A 26,971-nucleotide genomic window follows, 5' to 3' on the forward strand; every position below is an offset into this window, starting at 1 on the left:
AGAAACTGCAAATTCTTAGGTTTATCTTCAGTCTAATATCAATAGTCTATTGATCTATAGAGGCCTTTCACAACTCAGACACCCACTGCAACAACCGCTTTAGCTTGCAGTAGCAGGGATCCAAATAAGTGCACATCAGTGCAAAATTAAGTTACTGAATTTCATTTTCAGTCACTGAGAGCTTTCCTTATTTGAGAGCCCTCTGAGCACTCTCATTCCAAGTGCTTTCACCCAAACACAGCTGGTGAAACATCAGGGCCAGTGTACATTCACCTGACCTTCTCTTGGACTTCTGCACACCTTTTCCTAATGTTTGGAATTATGAATGCTAATCTAATCACTTTTTTTTTCCCTCCATAGCACAAAGAAAGCAAAGATTCATGTTAGAAAAGATAAAAATACCCAACCACCCCCACAGCAACATAGCCCACCTATTCATCACCTCAAAATTGTACCTTGAGGATCAAGCCACGTCCTTTTGAGGGTGTAGATCCTTTGTTTCCAATCCTGTGCTTCTGGATCACATTTGTATTCTGGATTCTTAAGCATTATCTTTCTGTATTTAGCTAACATTGACACTGACTGGGGATTCTTTATTTTCCAAGCTACTCTGAATGCCACAGAGATTTTATGGCACACTGCTCACATATCATTTTTCATTTTGATTCTCAGAAAAATCTACAATTAGATCTCAGCCCTCCCACTTAAGTAGAGAAAACAGAATAGTTCATCTTCAGGAAACTTGTGTCCAGAGTCACCTTTAAACTCAAGCCTCAGAGTCCTAAATCTTGCTGCTCTGTCAACAGACATAAAGGAGTCCTGACAGCAGATGGCAGCTTACTCTTAAATTCAGCAGTCAGTGTTGAAACAGTGCCATAAAAGCAGGCAAACTCAATAAAATGCACACATGTCAATCCCCCAGGTCGAGATACTAAATTCTACTACAACTTCTATCACTGGGTAATTCAGGCTTGTTCATGAAAATTTCCTGAAACCAAAACCTACAGAGTAGAAAACTTGTGTTCTCATTCACTAATTACATTACATTGCAGAACATAAAATTTTCAAATTTTAAGTTGAGTTTTTTTCAGAGTGAAGAGGTAAGTTAGAAATTTAAGGACATAATATAAAAATAGCAATAAATACTTTTAAAAATCCTTAATAGCATATACAAATACATTTTACATCTATATGTGAAACACTCAAGCTCTCCACAAACTTGTTCTGATATAAAACAAAGTTAAGCCAAAACAGGAAGGAATTTTCCACTATCAAATTCCTCAAAATTATTTATCTTAAATCCCTTTTTAACTTGTTTTAAGCTAATTTTGTAAGATTTTTTTATTAAAACTAATTATTCTTATCCTCATCTGCCACCTGGACCCCCATCAAGCAATCTTTCAAGTGTTATCAGTATTTAGCTTTTTCTCCAAGCCAAACCAAAAAATTGCTTTCTGAATGTGGTGATCTGGACCTACAGATTTTATGCTGCTGATGTTCCTGAATTCTTCCCTGGATTCTGCTTTGTCAGTGGCTGAAATTTCCTCTATCCTTGCATCCCTTCTTCCCTAAACATTTTATAACCTATTTTTCACTGATTTTCATTCCATTTCCCTGCATTGGACTAAGATCATCATTGTATCACAAAAGAACATTTCTTACTGAGTGGTTACAAGTGCAGTCTTCTGAGTTACACAAGAAAGACTGAAGCAAAAAAAACCTGTTGGACACATATATGCACAATATTTGTGAAGTTATTTTCATGTTTCATCGAAGAAGCATGAAGCAACTGCTCTCACTGTCTTAATAAATCATTTTCCCATACTTTAAAGTTTGTTGTATAAATAATGAAAAAAACCTGCTAAGTCCAAATGGTGGACTTGCAGTATTATTTTCATTTTCATTTACACTGAATTTTACTCTGGTATAATAACAATGCACTTTAATTTTTTTTATTTTTTTTTAATTAATAGAATTGCTGGAATTAATCCATTGACCATTAATCCACACCGATCCTGACAAGAGGATGTTTCAAACATGCATTAAAAATTTTGGCAATAATGTTTCCAATCTTGGGAAGTAATAGCAAAGTCATCACATAGTTAATAATCAGCTTATAATCAACGAAAGAGTAGCACAGGTCATAGGGCCAAAGGAGTGGTGGTGAACAGAGTTAAAACCATCTGTCATCCGGACACAGTGGCGTTCCCCAGGCTCAGTACTGAGGACAGTCCTGCTTTTTTGATGATCTGGAGGAGGGGATAGAGGGCAGCCTCAGTCAGTCTGTCTCCTCAAAGGATGTTGTAGTGAAGAGAGAATCAGTCTCTTCTTTCAGGTACAAGAGCCATGACAAGAAGAAATAGTCTCAATTTGTTCCAGGGGAGGTTTAGATTGGATATCACAAAAAATATCTTCAGCAAAAGGTCATCAAGCATTGGAACAGGCTGCCCAGGGAACTGGTTGAATCACCATTCCTGGAGGTTTCATAAAGGTGTGTAAATGCGATGATGAGGGACTTGGACTAGAGATGGTCTCAACTGTGTTGTGTCAATGGCTGGACTCAATGATCATAAAGTTCTTTTCCAATCTAAATTGTTTTTTATTGTTGTTATGCAATTGAAAGAAATTATTTTTTAAAAAAGAAATTACTCTGTGAAATAATAGTGGAAGTATTCTTTCACTGTTGGAAAAAAGGAAATCAAGTTACCTTTGACGTTCTACAAGCATAGCTTACATTTTGGTAATTTTCCAATAACATGCTAAAAAACATTTTCATATTGTTTATGATGCTGGAGCCATCAAACAGAATATGTATTCATTCTCTCCTCAGCTTTTCTTCCTCCACCAGCTCTGCAGCAGATTAGTCCACTGGCTAATTACTCCACTGACTACTTACTCCTGACCTCTGTGATTTGTAAGTTACTTAAACCTCCTGGCCTTAAAAGTTCAGCATCAACTTGGCACCATTCAGTCAGGAACCAGGCATCCCATGTCCTTTTGACATCTGTAACACATGTTCATGTTAAATATAGTTCAACAGATTACTAAATTAAGGTAATTAAATTACTCATTTCTACCTTGATGTCTAAACTATCTAAATGAAAGACCTCTATTTGTACATCCCTGCAGACTTCTGTCACACTTTGTCTTTCCTCCATTTCTTTTGTGCTGTAAATAAAATGTGATAACAGGAGGAATGAGTAGGTCTTAGAAATACTTTAGAAACCACAACAAAAAAAAACCAAAAGTACATATATACATATTCATGCGCACTTGGAAGTAATGAGACTTCACAAACATGAGGATGTGTCAAAAACAACGCAGACCAACAAAATCAAGCTTTGTAATCACTGGTATCATGTGTTAGAGGTAAATTATCTGTAACACAAGATAGGCCAAAGTGTACCCTGCTAGCAAACTGTGAATTTAAAGAAGCTTTAGAGAAAGCTTATTAATTGAATTACAGATGCTAGAACTAATAAATGTTTCAGAGGGGCAGGCATTATTGTCCCAGAGAAGCCTGAGTTAATTATTAATACAAGGTGTGGAGTTACAACTTCCAAAGTGCTAGCTGTATGGTACCTCAGGCACTTCTTTGCTGGAGAGAGGATGCATTACAGCTCTTAGAGCTTGTTGCTAATGAATACAATTTAAGTGGATTGATCATATTTTTCAGTAACAGTTCAGGAAGGTTTCAGACTCTAAGAACTGAAAGCTCAATAAAAAGAAATACTGATTGTCCAGGACTTTTGTAAGTCTCACAAGATTAGCTGAAAACAGACTTCAAAACAAATATTGTTGGGCACAGCTCACTTGAAAAGCAACTCAGTAATAATAGTGGGCAAATTATAGTGTTATTTAATACCCACCTGGCCTCCAAGACAACCAGTCTGGACTGTCAGTATGTCCACAGTAAGAGAGATGAAATACTGATTGATGGGAGTACAAAGAATGCAACAAAAGGCGAGAAATTTCCACCATCCCACACATGCACCTTATATATATTTGGGTTTGCATGCTTATAAAATATCTTATTTCCAATTAATTTGTCTTGATGGGCAGTCTAAGTCCTGTAATAAAATTAACTATGCTACAAAAATACTAAAAAACACCATAATATATTCTGTCCCTAGCATGTGATCTGCTATGATGGAGTGACCACATCAGTGGAAAAGGAACCTATTGGAGCTAGTCCAAAGGAGAACCACTAAGTTGCTCTTATAGTAACTTGGTTAGAAGGACGGAGCCCACTTCCTATGAGGAAAGCCTGAAGGAACTGGGTTTGCTCAGCCTGAAAAAGAAAAATTTTGAGGTGACCTAGTTACAGCCTTCCAGTACCTGAAGAAGACCTGCAAGAAAGGGGAGGGACTTCTTACTAGATGAGGTAGTGACAGGTCATGGGGGAATGGCTTCCAACTGAGATAGAATAAGTTTGTATTAGATATTAGGAAGAAATTCTTTACTGTGAAGGTGAAGTGCTGACACAGGCCCAGAGAAGTCGTGGATGCACTATCCCTGAAAGTGTTTGAGGCCAGGCTGGATGGGGCTCTGAGCAACCTGGTCTAGTGAAAAGTGTGCCTTCCAGTGGCAGGAAGGGAATAAATGGGTTGGAATAAATTTAATTTTAAGAGCCCTTCAAACCCAAACCATCCTATAATTTTGAGTGAAGTACAGATTCTGCACTCTCTGATTTTCCTAGGGGAAAAAGAAAAAAAGTTCTCAAGTTTCTTTAGAGAACACATAACTTTAGAGAGCACAGTTGGCACATCTCTGGATTTTTGTGCTCAATTCTCTATTTATATGGTACCATAATAAGCATTGCTGTTGAATATAAACTACCCACTAACTGGAGTTCGTGTTTTTATAGCACAAAATTTCGTCTATCTAAAGTGCTATGAGCAGGGTAAGGGAAGTGAGATGAGTATACCAGAGGGAAGCACAGCATTTAAACCCTTCCCTTTTCTTCATGTTGGTGCAAAACTCAGGCAGAAAAATGCACAAACAGGGATGCAGATCCCAAAATCCAACCCTCAGACTTAAACTGGGGTAGCTTTCCCTGAAGGTTTTCCAGTTTGCAGCAGCTGAAGTTCTGGCCCACTAGTTCTATTTCTATTGTACCTTCTTCTAATCCAAAAATCATAGAATCATAAAAGGGTCAAGGTTGGGAGAGACCTTTAAGAGACCTTACAGGAAACCATCAACCCAGTACCACCACTGTAACCCCCAAACCCTTAAACAACATCACTGAACATCAGACCCAGATGCCTCTTGAACACCACCAGGGATGGGACTTCACCATCTCCCTGTTGCATCCTATTCCAATGCATGGCTAACCTAACAGCAAAAAAGTTTTTCTAGTATCTAATCTGACTCTCCTTTGTCTCAGTTTAAGGCCACTTCCTCTTATCCTCTCACTGCAGGCACTATAGCAGATACGGGCCCCCGACTCACCACAACCTCCTTTCAGGGAGTTGTAAAAAGCAATCAGGCCCCCCCTGAGCCTCCTCTTCATGAGACTAAACAACCTCAGCTCCCTCAGCTTCCCTCATGAGTGATGTTCTTTAGTCCTTCCAGGAGCCTTGTTGTCCTTCACTGGACAGGCTCCAGCCCCTCAATGTCCCTTTTCAGGTGAGGGACCTAGAACTGAGCACAGTTCTGAGCAGAATTGAGCAGAGAACTGAGGCCTCCCCAGTGCCCAGTACAGGGGCATGATCACTGCCCTCGTCCTGCTGGCCACACTGTTCTTGACACAGGCCAGGAGGCCACTGTCCTCTTTGGCCACCTGGGCACACTGCTGGCTTATGTCCAAACAGCAACCCCCAAGTTCCTTTCTGAAGAGCAGCTCTCAAGCCACCTCACCCCAAGACACTAGCACTGCACAGGGGCTGCTGCAACCCCAGTGCAAGACACAGCACTCGGCCTTGTTGTACCTCCTGCAGTTGTCCTTAGCCCACTGACTGAGCCTGTCCCTCTGCAGAGCCTTCCTGCCCTCAAGCAGACCAACACTCCCACCCAGCTTGGTGTCATCTGCAAACTTAGTGAGCGTGCACTCAGTTCCCATGCCCAGATCATCAATAAAAATGTTAAACAATACAGACTCCAAAACTGAGCTGTGGGGGGCACCACTAGTGACTGGCCATCAGCTGGATTTAGGTCCGTTCACCACCACTCTCAGGGCCAAGACAAACAGCTGGTTTTTACCCACTGAAGAGTGCACCCACCCAAGCCAGTTTTTCTGGAAGGATGCTTGGGAGACTGTATCAAATGCTTTACTGAAGTCTAGATAGATGACATCCACAGACTTCTCTTCATATACTAAGCAGATCATTTTGTCATAGAAGGTGAACAATTTCGCCAACCACAACCTCCCTTTCTTCAAACTGTGTTGGCTGGGCTTGATCTTGTGATTGTGCTGCATAATGGCACTCAGGATAATATCAGGATGATACTAAATTGCCTGGAACTGAGGTTAGACTGATAGGCCTGATCATCCTTCTGATCCTCCTTGTAGATTCGTGTTACATGTGCTAATTTCTAGTCAGCAGGAACTTCTCCAGTTAACCAGTACTGCTGATAGATGATTGAGAATGTTTTGGTTCTTTCACCAGTTCCATTATTCCTGTGGGATGGATCCCACCAGGATGTCTAGACTTGTGCATGTCTAATTGGCACAACATCTCCTCCTGGATTGTGGAGGCTTCACTAATTTCCCAATCAACAACTTCCTGCTCAAGGAGCTGAGTATCATGACAATAGCTTGTATTGATATTGATGACTGAGACATAGAAGGCATTAAGTACTTCTGCCTTTCTCTCAATCCCTGTCATTACACTAGCCTTCACATTCAACAAACAATGGAGACACTCTCTGACCTTCCATTTACTGAAAATGTTATTTATAGATACTTTTTACTGTCTTTAAAAGTAGACGAAAATCAGGTTCTAACAGGGCTTTGGCCATTCTAATCTTCTCCCTGCATGAACTTTCAACATCCTAGAAGTCCTCCCAAGTTACCTGTCTGTCCTTCCAGAAACAATAGATTCTCTTTTCTTCCTGAGATCAAGCCTAATATCTTTGTTTAATCAGGTTGGCCTTTTCTCCTAACGATTTTTCACCCTGCACATGGCGACAGCCTGTTCCTGAACATTTAACAATTTCTTTTTCAAAGCATATCCCGCCTTCCTGGACTCCTTTGCCCTTCAGGACTGACTCCCAAGGATCTCTGTCAATGAATCAATCAATCCATCAGACCATTTACCCCTCTCTTTAAATCTCAATCTTGCAAGCGATAATTAATGGTCATTATTACCTGGTAGCTCTTCAGGCAACTTTGTGCTCACCTAAGTAGGCAGTGACAAGAAGAAATATCGCAAGTTCTCATCTCCCATAGAAAACACAAAGCAACACTGTTCACAAACCATGTAAATCAGTAGAGGGAAAATTACTAGAACAAGAGAACTCCTTTGAAGAAGAATATTTGTCTTGGAAATGAGAAAAAGTCTGAACTCAAGGCACACTCATATATTCAGTAGCACAGACCAGTGTGCCCCCAGCCCACAGGCTAATAAATCTATTGCTTAGGGCCTAGGTGATTTGGGACATTGTTGTAACACCTTTTCACCCCTCTCCATGTCTTCTTCCTCTCTTTTTTCACATCTCCAGACCCATGAAGGTCTGATCATGATGTCTCAAGGTGAGGTTAGAGTCTGACAGTATCAACACAACTCAGCTTCAAAGTGCAGAGGGACACTGATGAGCAGTATCCTAATCAAGTCACAGTTCTTCAAAGAATAATCACAGGCTGTCTGAAATAGATCTTTTTAGACACTGTAAATTAGAAGTTAGAGTTGATCTAAATTGCCAGTGTAGTTCTATTAAGAATGCCATTTCTGTAGTGAGCTCTCAGCCGTATTTTCACAGAAGGAATTTACCACAGAGTAACTAGTTCTACATCTGTGTTCTAAAATTATTGTTCATTCATGCATTTTCCAAAGAATGAAGGAAAATATTTACCATTTTACAAAGTAATCACTAGAGTTAAGTATAAATTGTCTTTCCCACCCTATACGGTTTAAGCCATGAAAAAATGCTTTGAAAAAAGTTTTAATTATTTAAAATGTCCTTTTTTAAAAAAACCTACAAATTTCAGTGGAAATTAAATCTCTCCCCAAATATTGTTTGTTGTTCTGACGACACTTATTTCTAAAAACCAAATGTTTAAAATGAAAAGTCCTAGTTGATGCTAATATTAACCATTCAAAATAATATTTTTTGAAGTTTTTCTTTTTTTTTTTCTTTTGTCTTGTATAGGCGTATTACTGGATAGCACTTTTTTTCCATTCTTGGAAATAAAAGATGCTAATATAGAACAAACATGGAAGTGGGAGTTGGCTTCTATAATTATGTAACATTTATCATAATGCTGAGAAGAAACCTCCAATGTGAAAGCTGGAAGACAAAGAATAGGGCAATTTGCTCTTCTACCTGTAAGAGGATAGTTTTTGTTTTTCACCACACATCCCATGATATTCTGAATCCTTCACAGTGAAAGAAGCACATGACGAGGGGAAATACATGCTACTAACAGTGGTTCACCAAGAGTCTCAAGAGACAGAAATGCTAACATAAGGTTATTCAAAAGTCACATTATTGATTTAGAAGTTTAAGGCTCTTACAGCCAGCATGTATTCATTTTTCATATGTACAAGAACAATGTCTATAGTGCCAATCTATCAGAATAATGATTCTCTAATAAATCTTAAATAACTCACTAAAATACAAAGCATAGATGCTTTAAAATACTGTTGTAACTGTAATCATAATAGGGTGCCCATTTATAAGATAAATTTTTTTACTTTAAATAGTATAAAAACTCCAGGTCTTGTTATGCAACTCAGTTGAATGTAGTCTCCAAAGACACAATTACAAAAACAGGGCACTAAAAAGCACACTCTATAACTGCATTTTGGTATGCATGTCTTGGGATCAGAAAAGCGTTGAATGGTTTAGGCTGGGAAGAACCTTATAGATCACTTATTTCCAGACCCTCTGCCATAAGCAGGGACACCTCTTACTAGACCAGATTGAGCACAGCTCCACCCAGTTCATCCTTGGACACTTCCCAGAATGGGGCATCTGCAACTTCTCTGGGCAGCACCGTCTAGCGTCTCTCTACCTTCACCATAGAGAATATCTTCCCCAGATACAGTCTGCATCTAAATTCTTAAAGTTTTTATTACTGTTTCACTTTAAGGCTTTATTAGCACTTGTCTAATTACCACATGCTCTCATAAAAATCTGTTCCCATCTTCTTTAAAAGCCCCTTTTAAGTAAGGAAAGGCTGCTATAGGATCTCTCCAAAGCCTCCACTTCTCCAGGCTGAATGACCCAACTCTCATAACCTCTCTATAGGAAAGCTGTTCCAGTCTTCTGAACATTTCTGTGGCCCTCCTTCAGACCTGCTTGAGCAGGTTCAGGCCTTTCCTGTACTGAAGACCCCAAATCTGGACACAGCATTCCAGCTGGGATCTCATTAGAGTGGTTTAGAGAAGCAGAATCCCTTTCCTCAACCTTCTGGCCATGCTGCTTTCAATGGAGCCCTGGGCACATTTGGTTTGCTGGGCTGCAAATCCACATTGTAGCCTTTTCTTTGACTTTCCATCCACCAGCACCCCCAAGTCCTCCAAAGGTTTGCTCTCCATCTGTTTCACCCACAGCCTATATTGATGATGAGTGTTGCCCGAACAAAGTTGGAGCACTTGATCTTGTTAAACCTAATGAGATTCCCAATTGCCCACTCCTTGAGCTGGTTCAGGTCCCTCTGGATGGCATCCTGTCCTTCAGGTGTGTCAACTGCACCACTCAGCTTGGTGTCATCTGGGAATTTTCTGAGGGTGCACGCAATCCCTCCATCCATGTCATTGATGCAGACACGAAATTGCACTGGCCCCAGTATGAATCCCTGAATGACAATAGTTGTCAGTGATGTCCAAACAGACGTTGACCCATTGACCACCAACTCCCTGAGTGTAACCATTCAGACAATTTCTTAGCAACCACAGAGTCCACCTATTTAATCCACATCTTTACAATTTGGAGAGAAGGATTTTCTGGGGTACCATGTCAAAGACCTTACAGAAGTCCTGCTAAGTGACATCCACAGCCCTTTTTTTTGTCCACTAATGTAGTGACTTCATCAGACAAGGTTTGTTCAGGCAGTTTTTTCCCTGATGGAGATGTCCTTACTGTCTCAAATCACCTCCCCATCTTCCAAGAGCATTAGCAGTGTTTCTAGGAGGATTTTTTCTGTGGATTATTGTATTAATAGACAGGGTGCACCTGTTTATTCCAATATCACTGCCCACAACTGGAAGCACAGAGGAAAAAATAATCTCTGCACCAGCTTTCCTTACCAGATATCCCAAGGCCCAGAAGTGTCTCTTGATCACCCTTTAGCTACATGTTGCAGTATCATCACTGCCCACATGAAAAAGCAATAATGGAAAATAGTCTAAGGGACATACCAAGTCATGAAGTTTCCTTGGAATTGCTAGGAATTATGAGATGGAAGAATGGCTGTAAAAATAAAAACATTCTCCATAGGAAGACTATAAACAAATGTTGAGTTTATGTACATGAAGATCCTTCATCTCTAGACTATCCAAAATTTAATCTGCTCATTTATATTTCACAAAATTTCTCTTACTTGCACAATGCTTCTACTCTACATCTCCTAGATACTGTTCCCTTTTACCTCCCCTGACTCTTTTCATTACCTCTTTACAAGTTTACCCTTTCCAAAGTTACCTTACCTTCTGAAAGGACAAATCCATAGACTTTCCACACTATATTTCATATCTGTGTTTTCTGTTCATATTAAAAACTCTCTGCAGGACAGACCATCATTTCTGTGCTAGATATGTTCTGGTGGTGTCTTGGGTTTGCCCCTGTGAATAGGTTATTTAAAACAGGGGAGCATAGAAGTTTTGTCAAAGAATAAAGTTCTCTCTATTTTCTCAGTTTCTGTGCTTGGTGGAAGTTTAAATGTAAATGAATACTTAATTTTTGGCTTCCAAGTAAATATAGCGATAGGTTTGCTAGGGCAAAATGCAGTTTTTTATGCAGCATAACAAAAAATGCATGAAAGTACAAGTTCTACTTCAAAGAGCCTGCTTTTTCATAAGTTGGTTTTTTTCTTTCCTAAAAGTCAGCCTAGGGAGAAAAATTCTCTCTCTCTACCGATCTCGAGGTAATCCTGGAATTGCATCATTTTTCTGAGAGATATTAATGAACTATTAATCTCACCAATGGAAGAATTCATCAGTATCAACCTAACTGAAGAAAAGGAAAAGATTTTGTATTGGGTTTTAATGGAAATTCCAAAACCAAAAATGTATTCGCTTTCCATATTTGATTTCAGCTCTACTGGGACAAGAAAGCTCTGATCTGCAACACCATTTACCTCCACTTACTGTGGGAATACCTCCTGAAGAAGAGAGATTAGAGGTGGTCTGAATTCAATTTTTAAGTAGGTGCAGACCTAAAGTGAAAATTCAGAAAAACAGTGCAAAGCAGGACAGCAGATATTCATTATGGAAATCAAACCATACTTCAGGACAGACAACTTCTTTTTCATCTTCCATGGCTTGTTCCTTAATGTGGCAATGAGTTTCTTTTTTTCTTCTACCTCTTCTTTCAGCTTGGCCAAGTCCTCCTCTGTAATTGTCTCCTCCTCAGATTCAGAATCAGAGCTTCAAACAAAAGCAGGAAAGAAAAACATCACCAAAACTCAGAAAGGACAGAAGTTTTCACAGAAAAACATACTTTGTGTTAATTTCTCTTAAATTTGAGACTAGATAGGTGCCTTCATATTTGCACAGAAGGGAGAACAGTCTTCATTTAAACTTGTAAATAATTTTAGTATGAAAGGCAAATCCTGCACACAAAATGCAGAACTGTGGGTGAAGAAGCACAACACCTTCAAAATCACAGGGACAGCGAGCAGCACTCTTGGAGTAAAATCTGAGAGTCACTTATTGTTTCTGCAGCTGTAATCATCCTCCTAAGAGTCCAACTCAAACTCAGAATGGTCAAGTGAGGATGCTATAACAGCAGTCATAAAATTGAACTCCTTCACCTTAGTGTGTCACAGTTGAGGGAAGAGACACCACCTTAGCCTCAGCTGAGAAAAATTGAAACACCAAATGACAGCCTATGCACTTACCAAAGCATAACATTTCATAGATGGGAAAAATTCACAGCCACATTGCAGCAAGACCACGAGAAAGCAACAAGTACTCTAGGAAAGGAGGTGTAATTGTAAAGGCATCCCCAGGTATGTTGTATCTGTGGTCTAAATTTATTATCCATACATCAGTTTACAGTATCTTTGCAAAGAATAGCTGATTAAAATAAGATTCACTTTCCTTAAATCTGCATAGATACCCTTTTCTATAAGCAATCTTGCATCTCATATAATGGTATGTAGCAATCCTTTAGCAACAGGTGCTTCCACTTTTTATGCCAGTGAACAGGAAAATGGTAAAAAGGAAATCAATAGACTCTGACTTTCTCCTCTGAAAAGCTGATTGTGACAACTACCACTAAGTGACCTCTTGGTGATAGCAGTTTGATGCATTTCTACCTGTTCCTGTTGTGCTTTCTTTAGTTTCTTTTGTTGATTTGCTTGCTTGTTTGTTAGTCTTCTTAATGTTTGAAACTGTATTGCAAGTTTTTTGGGGGGGGGTTAATGGTTTTATGGCTTCAATGGAGAAAAATTCATTCTGACTTTATCAAGCAAGTAGTTTTCAGACTCTTATGCTCATACTTCACCTTTCTGAGACTTAGATATCCAAAATCTGATGTGAGAGCTGTATGATTCATTATCTAATGTATCAGTTCTATCTCCTGAATAATTTAAAATTATAAATTTTTTCTTCTACCAAAACAGATGACATAGGTCTTTTTAGAGATCTAAATTATGCAAATGTCACAAGAGTTTACCAGCAAGAATACTGATAAGATTCAAAACAAACAAATAGAATAAAAGCAAAGTACTCTTTGAAACAGAGAAAAATACAAATTTCTTATTGGTCATCTACCTACAGTCTTCATAAATTTTACTTAATTATAGCAAAAGATTAGGGGATGAGCTGAAAACTTTCAGACACACAGAAATTAGCAAAGCAAAGAAGGAGGCCCGCGTAGTTGTGGGTCACCCTGCTATTAAAGGTTAAAATGCTACTTATTGTCATAGAACCATGGAATCTCAGAGTGGTTTGGGTTGGAAGGGACCTCAAATCCAGCCATCTCTGCCATATGCAAGTATGCCATTCACTCGATCAGGTTGCTCAGGATCCCATCAAGCCTGGCCTTGAACACTTCCCTGTTGCGGGACACCCACAGCATCTCTGAACAACTTGATCCAGTGACACACCCTACCCTAAAAGAAGAATTTCTTTCCGACATCTAATCTAAATGTGTTCTTCTTCAGTTTAAAACCTTTGCCCCTTTTTCTGTCACTGTCTGACCATATAAACAGTCTTTCTCCCTCCTTTTCATGAGCTGCCTTAAGGCACCGGAAGGCCACAGAGGGATCTCCCCCGAACCTTCTCTTCTCTAGGTGGAACAATTCCAATTCTCTCAGCCTGTCCTCTAGGAAAGGTGCTCCAACCCTCTGAGCATAGAACAGACTGTAACCTTAGAAAGTTGTATCCATCAGTCTTACCATTTTGGGCTTCACATGACAAAAAACAGTATCACAGAAAACTTAAAACTACGTACAGAAAAACTGCTACTAAACACCACATCTATTTATTGTCCTACCAGTATTGTGAAGGGCAAGTTGAGAACAGTATGAAAACTGAAGTCAAATGGATAAAGAATAACAAAATTATTTGTGCATAAAATTTTGAGGGAGAATGTAAGGAGAGTCATATCGTCATGAAGAACAGAGGGATTAAAAGAGTCTGACTTGAGAGAGCTCAGAATCCATTGCTGCACTCAGTTGCCTTGCATTTTACAAAGCGGAGTGATGTGTCTGATATTAAACACTTCTTTAGATGGAAGGTTGCTGGGTTATTCAAAGCTGGAATTTTTTGGTTTACAATGCTGCAGTGAGAGGGTGGGAAATATGAGGGTTTTGTGCTAATGCAGTGAGCTTACTGAGGAAAGGAAGCTTAACAAAACACAAGAGGTCAAGTCAGGATAATATGGGCTTTGTGCCCTTTGCCAGATACTGCTTTGTTTGTCTTTGCAAACATATCTTGTCTTCCATTCTTCACTTTCCTTTGGAAACAGAAAAATAATTAAAAAATCTAAAATTCAAAGTTTCTTTAAGATATCAGTATTTTCTAGTGTGTTTACATTATGCAGCCATGCTTGGATGAGTAACAGCGGGACTTCTTCTTTAGCTCAAGTGGTGAACACCATATTGTTCAAGTCAGGAAATCAAAATTCTATCTTCTGCAACCAGAAGTCTTAGCCTCTCATAAAAGGTTTTTATTCACACATTTGAAGGCCAGAAGCGTTCATTGTGATCTGCAGGCTAACATAAAGCATCAAGTGTCAATTGTCCTGGGTTGTAGCATAGGATGTGCACAAAGTATTCTGTCACCATCTTCATGAACTGTTGAATCCAATTGTTGGAGCAGTGCTCTTCCCAGGCCCCCTCCCCTCAGGGCTATCTTCTGCTAATGGCCCATCAAATGCCTTGCTGCATGACTCATAGATAATTTTCTCCAGGAGCTATCTCTGTTTAATGGGCCATCAAGGACCCCCTGCATGACTCATCATCCCACTGTGAGATGCTCCGCCCAGAGGGAGGAACCAAGCATTCCTACCTGGATATAATCTGGGATTTGGAACAGTGCAAGCAGCCTTACCCACTGGATTCCCAGAGGACCAGAGCTACCAGGCTTTTCTACAGGATTGCTGTTTCAGGAAGACCACCTCATCTGGACTGCTTCCATCACCCTGCTCAGGTTGTATTCTGACTCTGTCAGTGGTCTTTTGCATTTTTGCATTTGTTTAATTTTACCTTTTTTTTTTTTTTTCTTTCTTCCTATTAAATTGTATTTCTGACTTGGAGCCTCTCACTTGTTTTGCTTTCAAACCACTACAGCAATAAATATCTTGACATCAAGCCCCTACCCTCCTTGGCTCCAATTCAATACACATCTAAGTCAGCAGAACTCTTGAAATCAAGTGCTTCTTCAAGTTACACACATAATGATCTTCTTCATTCTATTAATCTCTAATATGGTTTTACTACCTTATTATATATCTCTAATTTGGTTTTAGTTTCACCTCCTCTTTAGGGATGCAATGTGCTTTTCTCATTATTTCTGCGTATAGCATTAAAATTGCAATGAAAATATTTTCTTTGAGCTTGGATGCTGGTATGCTTGGAAGACCAGTATGACTCAAGAGTATAGCATGGCAATTAAATAAATTTGACTAAATTTGAAATCTTTTTTCTTTTTTTTTTTGGTGTATATTCTATTTATACAGATAATCCCCATATCATTGTCTGTTAATGTTATTCAGTTAGAAAAAAACATAGTGTCTTAATCCTCCATGTACTTCCAGGCTTACACAGAAGTTTTATACTCTCAAGCACACCTAAAAAAAGTCATTTATTTACTCTCAGATAGAGCTACGCAGTAGGAAGAATATTATCCCATTCATAATTTTTTTTTCTCATGTGACTACACAGAGTTTTCAAACTCAACCAGACAAAATGAAACATGGCAGTAAAGAACTGAACTGTTTTTTAACCCAGGAACATCTCAGACCCCCACAGTGAGATTAAGGGATAAATTTATCATTGATATTTTGGGGTTGATGATTATGAACAGTGTAGAGCAGGCCGTCCTCACACCCTCAATAACAGGTAACAATCGGCCTCGTCAACAATCATTAACACCTAAGAACAGAAGATTTAAAACTCACCCAGAATGAACTCACTACCACAAATTAGCCAAGAGTGGAACTTTGAAGTTTTGACAAAAACAAAATAACTAAACCAGAAAATCTATGCAGAGTTCTTCTAGGATTCCCTTATGTCCTTTATATAGAATAAGTAGTGCATGAAGAGATTTTCCTGATTTAAATGAAAAGTACAGAGGGAGAAGAGGGAAACCGCAGCAGATTCTACTGACTTGTACTGTGACCTCACCAAAATGGGCAATATTGCCTGAGTTTAGCACATGCCACAATGACAGTAGTAAATACAATATTTTCTCTCTGTTAAATAGCTTCACTTTTCATTTAGGGAAAATTTTTTCTGTGCTCTCTTTCTCAACTTCTGTTTTCATTCTTTTCATGATATTTCATGCTGAAACACCTTGGCATCTAAAAAAGCTGTGTCAGTAAAGTCTATGTTTAAACAGTAGAGAGCATTTGTTGTGATAGGTCCTCATGGACTTGTTATATTTCTATACTGCCAACCCTATTTTCCATTCTGAAGGTTTGGAAACCCTTTATCTCAATCACAGCCAAACTGATCTGGTGATCAGCCTGCTATCCTTCATTCTTACATTGTTTTGTTCTTTCATTTGAAAATATTTTAAAATATTCTTATTATTCTGCAATCTTTTCAGCAGCTCCTGTAAGTCTAAAAATATAATATTCTTGAGTTATCTTTGAGCGTGTCCTCAGTTTTTCCTCAAATGTTGTTAGTCTTACTACTTTAGGAACAAAGTCTTGTTCCAGGTAGCAATTTCAATTATTTCAATTCCAGGTAGCAGTTTATTTAGCCGAAAATTAAGAACTTTGAAAGACAATGAAAAGCACTTCAGCCTTGTTCAATTTTCTTTTTTCAGTGGCCTTTTTAAATGAGTAAATGTTTACAATGCAAACAAAAATAAGCAGAGGAACAGAGGTTTACACAGTCAGGACTGTTGCTTTGTGAGTGCAGGAAACTGTACTACACACAGAAGTATAATTGCCACCACAGTGAAGAGCCAGCAGAAGGAAAGATTTTAGGCATTCTCATTCTCACTGGGAAAGGAAATGAAGTGGACACGTGTAGAAATGGGATCACAGAAAAATTAATACAACAGCATATCTCACTGTATTTTTTTTTCCTTTTACTCCTGCTGTGCTCTCCAGTGATGCCACTGGGAATACAAAGAGCTGTAGCAAGTGCTGAATGAGGAATGGATGTTTCTCTCCCTCTATACTGAGATAAGTGTGCCTAACTTTCTTTCCTTCCTTATGCATTGCTCCCAGGGGTCGCTTCCTTTCAAAAGCACAAGAAGGGACAAGGAGCAAGGGAATGCTAGGACGACAGAGAAATAGAAATGTTTTTCTGAAGTGCTCCCTGTCACTGGAGCCGTCTAAAGACTCCAGGTTCCATTAAATACTTTGGAAAGTTGAAAAGTGACATTGCAGAGGAAGTGAGTGGGAGACAGATGGGAAAATCCCATCTCAGTTTTTGGTTCTGGGTTCTTGAAATTTTGGCACTGGTCTTAAAACCTGGCTCAAAACTGGCTGAGAAACAAGCATGTGTTCTGAGAAGCATCGAGATTTTAGTTCTATACTGGGAATAAAACTTGTCTTTTTTGGAGGGTAGTCAGCTTGGGGTTTGGGGCATTTTAGTTTTCCAGAAAGAAAAAAGGGGGGACAGATCTCACCTGTTATCACCTCCCTCTACCTCTTTCTCTTCTCCTCTGTCATTTTCCCTTTCTCTAGAAAACAGCACATAAACTTGGGATATAACTAGATATGACTTTTCCAGAAAGTTTTCATTTCACTCAGCTGTCATTTCCTCATTGCAGGACAAAGAATATCTGTCCGACTCTAATTTGACTGTCACAAGTAAGGTAGTCATATTGACTCTTGGTATGTCACAGCTATAAAAGAAAACAGGTTTTATGTAAGGTAACTGTGGTTTTATAATAAGAAAAAAAACAACAACAACAAAAAAAGATACTTAATTACCCTGATCCTGATTTCTTTTTGTCTTTCTTCTTCTTATTTGCCTTCTCTTTTTTCCCTTTTTTATCAGGCTTTTTGTCCCCTTTCTTCTCATTTTTACCTTTCCCGCTTTTACCCCCTTTCTCATCTTCCTCTTCTTCATCATCTTCCTTGGATTTCTGATTTGCCTGATTCTTCCTGGCTTTTTCAGGTTCCATATCAGAATCACTGGCCTCATTTCCAGCTGCTCGTCCTCGTCTACGGTTTCTGTGTCTGCGATGCCCAGCTCTCCTAGTCCCATATTCATCATCCTCATCCTCCTCATCACTATCCCTGTCTCTCCCTCTGGCACGTGCCCTTCTGGTTCTTGGGGTTGCTCTCTTCCTCCCTTTATCTGTGGTAGTTTAAAAAACATAAAAACACATTAGAGGAGGGCACATGTTAGAAGGCACATAAAGAAGACCTTTCCTCCCCCTTCATTCTTACTAATAATCAGAAAGCATCTGTGTCGGGCCTCAAAGTAAAACACATCACTGACCTGTTCCTTTGGCAGCTTCTTCATTTTCAACTGCACTTCCTTCTTCATTGTCATCACTGCCCTCTGTTAAGTGAAAAAAAAAAAAAGGTGAGTGCATGTGAAGGGTAGATCAAACATTAGGAATTCAGGGGTTTTAAGAAATTCTTGGCAATTACTGCTTTGTACTTCTTTACAACATTTTATTTGTAAAGAAGTACAATGCAGTAAACATTTTATTTGGAAGATTTTATTCCAGCGTTTTGGAACATGGCAAACAGTTTTCAAGAGGTAAGATGAAGACAGAAAAACCAGCTACACTTTTCCTTCAGCACTCAAATGAATAAGCCTCATAGGGACATTGGGAAGAATTCTTTCTTATGGAAGCAATAAATTGGAAAGGAAGATGCTAAAAATACCCTAAAACATGGAGAACAAGGATGAAAATTTTGCTCAGACAATTATCTGAGATTTCTTAAACATGAGAGATAAATAACTGGCTGAGATTAAAAAAATACTAAAATAATCAATTCCTGATTTGACTGACTGGAGGGCATGAAGCTCCAGACCGGCAGCACAGCTGAAGAGTGCAGTTCCAGAAAAGAGAGCAGACCTACTCTCAGTTCCAACAACCAAATCTCTAAACACAGGGACAAAGCTCGATCCAGCTCACTTGTATGCAATACCACATACAAGTTCTATTCTACCTGTCTATAACACGAGATGTTTTTAACACTGAAAGATTCAGGTGCATAGTCTATTTATAGAAGATTGTAGTGCTACTCCTCAGAAAGATCTTTGGTTTGGAGTGGATCCCTTTCTTAATTTTTCATTCTCAATAAGTTCAATAAGAGACAATGTCTGTGCTACCCATCAATAAGCAGAAAATATCCATTGCATCTGCCTGGTGCACTTTGAAACTGAAATCACGGATTTATAGATAATAAACTAAATAATAAAAATACTCTCATATGTATTATATCCATCATAATATCTAATTAGTATCTAACTAATGTGTTCTTTGAATACATTGGTATGAACATTTTACTTAACAGGTAAGTATTCTGAAACTGCTTCTGAAACTGCTACAGATATTCCCTAGGAAAGTTTCTTCTCAGGAAGCAATACCTGAGAAGCCAGGTTCTAATGGGCCCTTTTGAGGTATTTTTGAGCTTCTATGTGTGGAAAAACACTTTAGACACATTGGTGGTAAATATAGAAATAGATGGTAGTAGGAAATTAATAAGGCTAACAGAGATTACCATGAAATAGTAGAAGTGTGTAGCAGTCATTCCATTCCTACATAATCTGTCTGTTTCCTGTGTATATTGTCCAGTTTCCCCTCCAGAAAGTTGTCCTTATGGTTGATCCTTATAGTTACATTTTTTTGGCAAGAAACTGCAAGTATCATCCTTTTTCAATCATCTCTAATATTTTTGAAAATTTCTTTCTATTCTTACTTCACACATTCACTTGTTCCCCCGTTTCTTTTATAAATTTTACCAAGCCAGTTTCAACTCATTGAAAATTTATACACAAATTGATTTATTTAAGGATTGCTGTGGCTAACTATGAAGGGCAACTTCTTGGCTTTGCCGAGCATCAAAGAAAAGAAGTAAAATATGTCAGGCTGCAAACAAGAAGGAATCCAGGGTCTTGTTTCTCTATGTAGTAACAGGCGAAGTGTGATTAACCAGAATTTAACTGGCATATTAAAACTGAATATAACTTCCCTCCACAAAACATCTGATTGTAATTAACACTTTCTACCACTTCCACAGCATCTGTATCATAATTTTTAAGATTATGCAAAAAAAATTGTCATTCAATATCATCGTTGGAATGTGACAATAAGTGCTCCTTTGTTCTGCCCAGACATGCGCCTTCTGCTGCTGACAGTAACAGGATCTCCTTTGATAAAGACCATTGTACTGCTATTGAAAGCTTGCAAAAATGAAGACAGACACCTCTAAGAGATACCTCCTATGCAACAGAACAGCACTATTTCTTATTGATACAAATGCTTTGGCTGATCTCCTATGGCCAAACAGAAAGCCCCAGAAAAGCACTTTATTGGTTAGAGATTGGCCTCAGTGCAGCCTGATAAGCCCATACAACAGGCAAACAAATGGAAGTTTCTCATATATACTGAAACCTGCATCAGCAGTGAAGTCTACCCAGCTTGAGTTGACATAATAATGACAGTGTCATATTGACATAATAATGACATTATTATTGGCATAATAGTGACAGAGACAAGGGATTGTGAGGCATAGAGACTTAAACAAGGTTGAAGATAGATGTTGGAGTCTGTTTATTTATTACACTAATTCTAGTAGCATAAGGATAGCAAATTCACTACACGAAAATTTAAGATAAAATTCTAAGCTAATTTACAGATTTCAGACAGCTTGGGAAAAGCATTGAAAACACTGCTATGAGTGAGCGTATCTGAATATTAAGTTCTGTATGTTTATGGTTTTTTTTCATCTGAATTATCAGGTACATGAGTGATAAAGAACAATTTTTTAAAAAAATAAAAAAAAAGTCCAAAATCAAACAGAAATAGATATTGCCATAAAGCAAACACAGAAAGGATGACCAGTGATTATGTGGGTTTATCAGCTAGAAGTGGGTACTGTAGATGTGCCCAGCAAGCACTAGTGCACCTTCAAAATTTGTGTCTGCAAAGATTTAAAATTGTATGTCCAAACTGAATTTCATGTGGAGATAAAGTGTGTTAATATGAAAACTGTTAGAGGGGTGTCCTTCTCATTCTGGTGTATCTACAAAATAAAGAGACCTCTTCCAGGTCCTTGGGTATGACAAATGCATGCAAAGAGCTTTTTGCCAAAGCTCAAGATAGAACTAAAAGTTATTGAATGTGACAACTGTGATAGCAGTTGGTGTTGTTTAGAAGAGAAAAAAAATCACTGAGGAGAGGGAATGGAAGAGTTTTGTCACCCTTGAAAACTGTGCTGACCCACATGTATGCAGTGGTCCGTGTAAGGTACTCTGCCACCCAACACCACACTCACATTGCAGCCACCCCTGGCAACTTGTATTTCAGACAAGCTGCATTAATAACTTTTTGTGTCTGATTGTTTTGCACTTATTATTGAAAGACCAGTATTGATAGTTGTATACGAGTAGTAAGAGACAAATAAACATCACAATATGCAGCATTATCATTATTGTTATTATTACTATTACTATGCTATTTTGGGTCATAAACTCCATGATACTTTTCAAAGAGGAAGGGAACAGGCTATAAAACTCACAATGCAGCAATTCAGAAGCTTGTGTAAAAATCTGTCTCGATTAATTGCCAGAGAAGCATTTCAACAATATTCAAACACAAATTACACTTCATGATGACACTCTATCTAAATGCAGCTTAGCACTTAATTTAAATGTTCTGCTGTGAACTATGACATAGACAAACAGTCAAGTGCATTTCTCAGGTGCTGTATTAACATCCTAAGGGGACTCAAAATGTATTTTTTATGCTTTGGTTTGCTAAAGCTAAATTGAAGTATTCACTGCAGGAAAAAAAATCTTCACTATACGGGAAATTCGTATACTAATCCTGGGAATTTTTAAACAGATCATGTGATCCCACTTAGCAAAAGTTCAGTGAATCCTCCTGTAAAAGCAACTAAGTGTCACAAAGCACTGTCTAGAATTACTAATTTTTCCAGAAAAGGGTTGATAGAACTCCTTATCTTCACAGTGTTAATATTCATGGGGCTAATAGCAGCCTTTGACTCAGCTAACTTGAGTTAGTGTGACCCAGAGCAAAAGCTCAACGGCTACACCTTCCAGGATACATCATCTTGTCCTAATGATCGTATATTTGCATATGTATCATTAAGTATATTTGAAGATATAGTCCATAACTCCTTTTAGTCTAGGAAATCCAATCACTTTCTTATTTTTTTTTCCCAAGTAGTTTAAGGGAAACTTTCTCATCTTTCCAGATTAAGGGCAGTGATAGTGTAATCTAAGTAAGCTATCATTTTACTCGAAGTCTTACTTAGACTATAGCCATAAATAAGATTACAAGACTTAAAGAAGGTGTCCTGAATATGGGCTGAGGACAACCTGCAAGTCACAGACACAAGGCAGAATATCAGACAGCTCAAGAGAGGGCTACATGTTGGCTACTGAGGAAACTAAGGCCAGAAAAATAATGCATAACACCATTGTCTTTGTTCCATGAAGTGTCCATTTAGCAGACCAAAAGAATTGTTTTACCCTTACCTTGTTTTTCCAAGTTGTTTGTACACCTTCTATCAGAAGCTACTACTGAGATTTCATGCTTTGGATTTTAAAAACTTATTCTATACTGCCATAGTTTTACGGATCTTTCACTGTGAGAGGGATAATAATTCTTGAAACTAACTCACAGGACATGGCCCACTCTTGTAACATCTGTGCTGCCACTACTACTGTGTAAATCTGACTGCTGCTAAGCAATTCTGCATTTTGGTGGAACAAAAAATTCAGTGGAATGCAAAGCATATCAAAAAATGCTGTCTGACTTTTTGTATATGTTATGAAATAAATGTATTAATTACTTTCTTAATTAATTGTCAAGCCAATGAAATGGATCATCTGCCAACAGAGCCTTGTAAGCAATTACTGTGTTTTCCTCTGAACTGGACCATGTCTTTTCAGTGCTAGAAAGACCTAAGCCTAGATAGGTAATAAACTTAGTGTTCAACAAGAGGAAATGTCAGTAATGCAAGATTGTATTAGGCAATAAACGCCTGGCAAGTACCAATCAAGAAAAGGGAAGTGTTTTGTAATACCCTGTTCTAGATATTTACATACATTTCCGTATCATTCTTTCTAATCATGGATATATAAGAGTATCTCACAATATTTCTGTAACAACTAACATCACTAGAAATAAGACTCTCTGAAATACACCTGAAATAATATATCAAGATATCACAGAAAGTCTGTTGGAAAAATGAATTAGTGCAGACTTCAGCATCCAAGATTTGACACCTTAACACTAGAGACCTCACCCTCTTAGTCTCTTTCCAGGCATTGGGAAGAACACCTTGGCCCACCTTGGACACAAAAGAAGAGAGCTTGAAACACAGAAGCCACAAATAAAAATTACATTCATAGAGCAACTGTAACACTCCGTATTTCAGACCATGTTTTATTTTTCCTTTTTCCCAGTAAGTGTCACAAATTATACTTCCAATGAACAAACATAAAAATCACACAACTCAAAAAATGTCTCCTGACCACCAGTAGCTATAAATTTATAAAGTAAAATAATAATTACTATTCAGTTATACACAAACTGGCTAATATACTGCTTATTTTCCCATCTAAATTTGCCATATCATAAATACTAAAGCAGGTAGAATACTTATACTTCAATGTCATAAAGACACCTGGGTCTTGGAAGACTTATTAGTCTTAATGTACAATGTTGTACCCTGCAGACCTGTACACCTGAATCATTTCCAGAAATTGTCTCTGGGGCAGTGAGTTTTCCCTCTCTGCAGTAAAGAATATTTGCCCACCTAATATTTGAAATGCTTGAAATTGATGTTAGAAAACCACAGCTGGGGACCACAGGGAGAAAATTAAATCCATTCAATTCACATCCATAACTAGCTCATATCTTCTCCATCGGTAAGAAAAAATTACTGATTTTCTACTGAAAGGACAGAGACTGAGCTCTCATAAGTCATGTTGACACTGTAGCTAGCATAGGATACATTATCTGATTGCACTCTCCTCTTTCTGGTTCGCTTTTGGGCTGTACTTACACATGGCAAGGTTTGATAGATGTCTCTCAGTTTGAGGGTCAGGACTTCTTCTAGGCTAATCCTCCCTTCAAGGACAAATAAGTTGTTTATTCCATGACTTCAGTGCAGGGATTCTAAAATCTGATATTACTGTTATAAAGCTTACAAAAGATAGAGAGGGAAGACAGGTCAATGAGTATCTCACCCCCTTCAGGGAAGCATGCATAAAAGTGTCCACTTGTGCCCTACAAAGGTCTAACCTTGGAGTGCTTTGCCTTATCCAAGGCTTGAGAGTTGACAAGCTCGCAGGGCACATTGAGTACTGTAACAAAACAACAAGACACAAGGTTTGTATTTGGTCTTCATCACACAGTGGCTAGTGGTGGGCAACTTTCTGTTTTCTCTGCAGACTTCATTGCAAGAATTAGTATCAGAATATTAAGGTTTTCAGTGCACCCTGAGAAGTCTGAAACTTCAGTAAACCATACCAACATGGCCTTTTCCAGTTCTGAAATGGGTTTTATTTAGCTCATTGTCATTCACTAATAATGCTGTTAAAATGGGAGAAACATGTGATAATAAGGAGAAAAGAGTTTATATTCAAGTTAAAAGTGAAGACCTTTTAGTGGATGTGAAGTCAACTGTATTTTTTACTATATCATGAAAAGAAAGCTCTTTTAAGGTTGATAACTAGGGCTGTTCACCTCACCACATATTCTTTTTACTGTGTTTAGAGGGTAACAGGCACTTTCCAACTGCTCCCTTTGAAAAATCCACTCCGAAGATTTTTGCCCTAGGTTGTCTTTTCCTGTATGAGATGCCAGGAACAATGAATTCACATTCACGAGCTCAGCAAAATGAATCATACATCTCCTACTTAGACTTTGCAGCGGACATGAACCACCAACCAATAATGGTTTCACTATAGATAAAGATGCCAAAAAAGCAAAAATGCATTATTTGAAACTGTTGCAAGAATATTCCTTCAGTGATGATACAAAACCTCCTGTAAAAAAACTGCTACTAGATTAATTCCTCAGCCCTGTGCTATATGACTCCAGTCCCTGGACTTTTTGAGTTACAAGTGGATTGAGAACTGAATCCACAGAATTTTACATTCTGAAAGTGTTTCACAGTTACTTGTAATGGAGGTCCAGCTTTTCAAATGTTCTGAAATTGTAATGCAGTCCTAAGTTTATTTACATGATCTCATCTCCAAATACACATACATATATACAAGATAAATTTTCATGGAAAAAAGTATCAAAGAATGACCATGATTCAGCAACAAAAATCTTTACCTTCTCCAGATAAAAAGTATGAAGTATTGCCTTGCCATGGGAATAATAAGCTCTATAATTCAAATGAATAATAAAAGCACTGAATCACAATACAAGTCAATTCAGTCAGGTATTTTCAAGTAAAAGGCAGATATTTATGGCAAACTTAGAACCTTGTTAGTCTTAGAAGTTGTCCATTATAAATGCTTATAAAATTGTATCTGTTCTATAGTCATGCCTATAATGTTTATTATGGAGTTAAAATTTTTTTGTAGTCATTAAGTACTTTGCCTATGCTGCATTAAATTCTGTGATTCTCTTGTGTTAAAATGAGTTCCATTAGCATATACTGCTTGAAAACTAAATTGGTCAGTAAAGGGTGTTGTAAAAAAGAAAAACTGAGGTGAAGAAAGATAAGAATAAAAGGAAAGCAAATACCATGGACTTTTAAAAAGAACTGCCTGTTATATTCTGCCAAAATGCTCAGCAGTCCCTTCTGATGTTTTCTATTGAAGTAGAACTTATTTTATTACTATTGAGTGTTTAAATTATGATTTAAAAATCTAGAAAGCCCTGTTTAGTAACACCACCTCTGGTACTCAGCAAAACCTAAAGAATAAGGTCCCTGTAATTTTCTTCCATGCCGAAGACAAGAAACATCATGCATGTTGCATACAATGGAGATCCTTGCTTTAGAAAGAGTAGCACTGCTCATGAGAACTGGAAGCGCTTCTGATGTTAGACTTGCCTTGCACATTGCCAGAATGAGACATTCGGCATTATTATCCTACAAAAGTATTTCTTAGATCCAGTGTAGTATTAGCAATACTGTTAATCTTACTGTGAAGAATTTTTGACATTTCAAAATAAATATTGAAAGCAGTAAGAAAAGGAGGCATTTATTTTTGTGTACCTTACAGAAGCCACAATATAGCACTGTTTTCTTAGTCTTTCCTACAAACTATATAGAAGTGTTAGACAAGTAACTGGGCTGCAGCCACAATCTTGATTTACTAATCAGTGGAAAGCCACACTGCCATGCTACAACTAGTCAACTTCCAAATAAAACACATTTCTGAACAAAAGATAATGGATTGTGTCTAACAAGATTTTACATTAAAAAGAAGTAGAAGAAAATAGAATTTTCACACTGTTGAGCTACATGCAGAAAAGGAATATGTGCTTAAGTTGCATAATCATATTTGTAATTACCATTTCCTTCTGTTGACTTGTCTTGTTTAGTCATAATGGCATTCCACAGGGCTGCTGCAGGCGCTGGATATAGGGAAGAGTGTCTGAAGGCTGGGTGGTTCAAGATGAAGCATGCCACAATATCATCCTGCCTGTCACTGAACGGATGGTGCTGGTGAAGTTTCACTCACTGAAATATAAGAAGATACTAATTTCCCAAGTGATAAATCTTTCATGAATGTTTAGTTTACTATTTAGGTTTGGCATGCTAGAATTAAAAGAATCAAAGA

General features: G+C 38.1%; 1 protein-coding gene across 1 annotated transcript in view; it reads right to left on the reverse strand.

Moving 5' to 3' along the window:
* Nucleotides 1–26,736, reverse strand: part of TMC1 (transmembrane channel like 1) — a 58,012-nt gene extending 31,276 nt beyond the window's left edge. Inside the window, exons 1-4 of the mRNA XM_066182379.1 lie at nucleotides 26,703–26,736; nucleotides 18,458–18,520; nucleotides 17,944–18,313; nucleotides 11,610–11,750 (exon numbers count right to left, since the gene is read on the reverse strand). Of these exons, the coding sequence (XP_066038476.1) occupies nucleotides 11,610–11,750; nucleotides 17,944–18,313; nucleotides 18,458–18,520; nucleotides 26,703–26,736 (608 nt within the window). The remainder of the gene's footprint in view (nucleotides 1–11,609; nucleotides 11,751–17,943; nucleotides 18,314–18,457; nucleotides 18,521–26,702) is intronic.
* Between the last annotated feature and the right edge of the window lie 235 nt (nucleotides 26,737–26,971).

This window comes from Chamaea fasciata, unplaced genomic scaffold (assembly GCF_029207755.1).
Source record: "Chamaea fasciata isolate MVZ Bird 193981 ecotype frontalis unplaced genomic scaffold, bChaFas1.0.hap1 SCAF_4, whole genome shotgun sequence".
Lineage (NCBI taxonomy): Eukaryota > Metazoa > Chordata > Aves > Passeriformes > Sylviidae > Chamaea > Chamaea fasciata.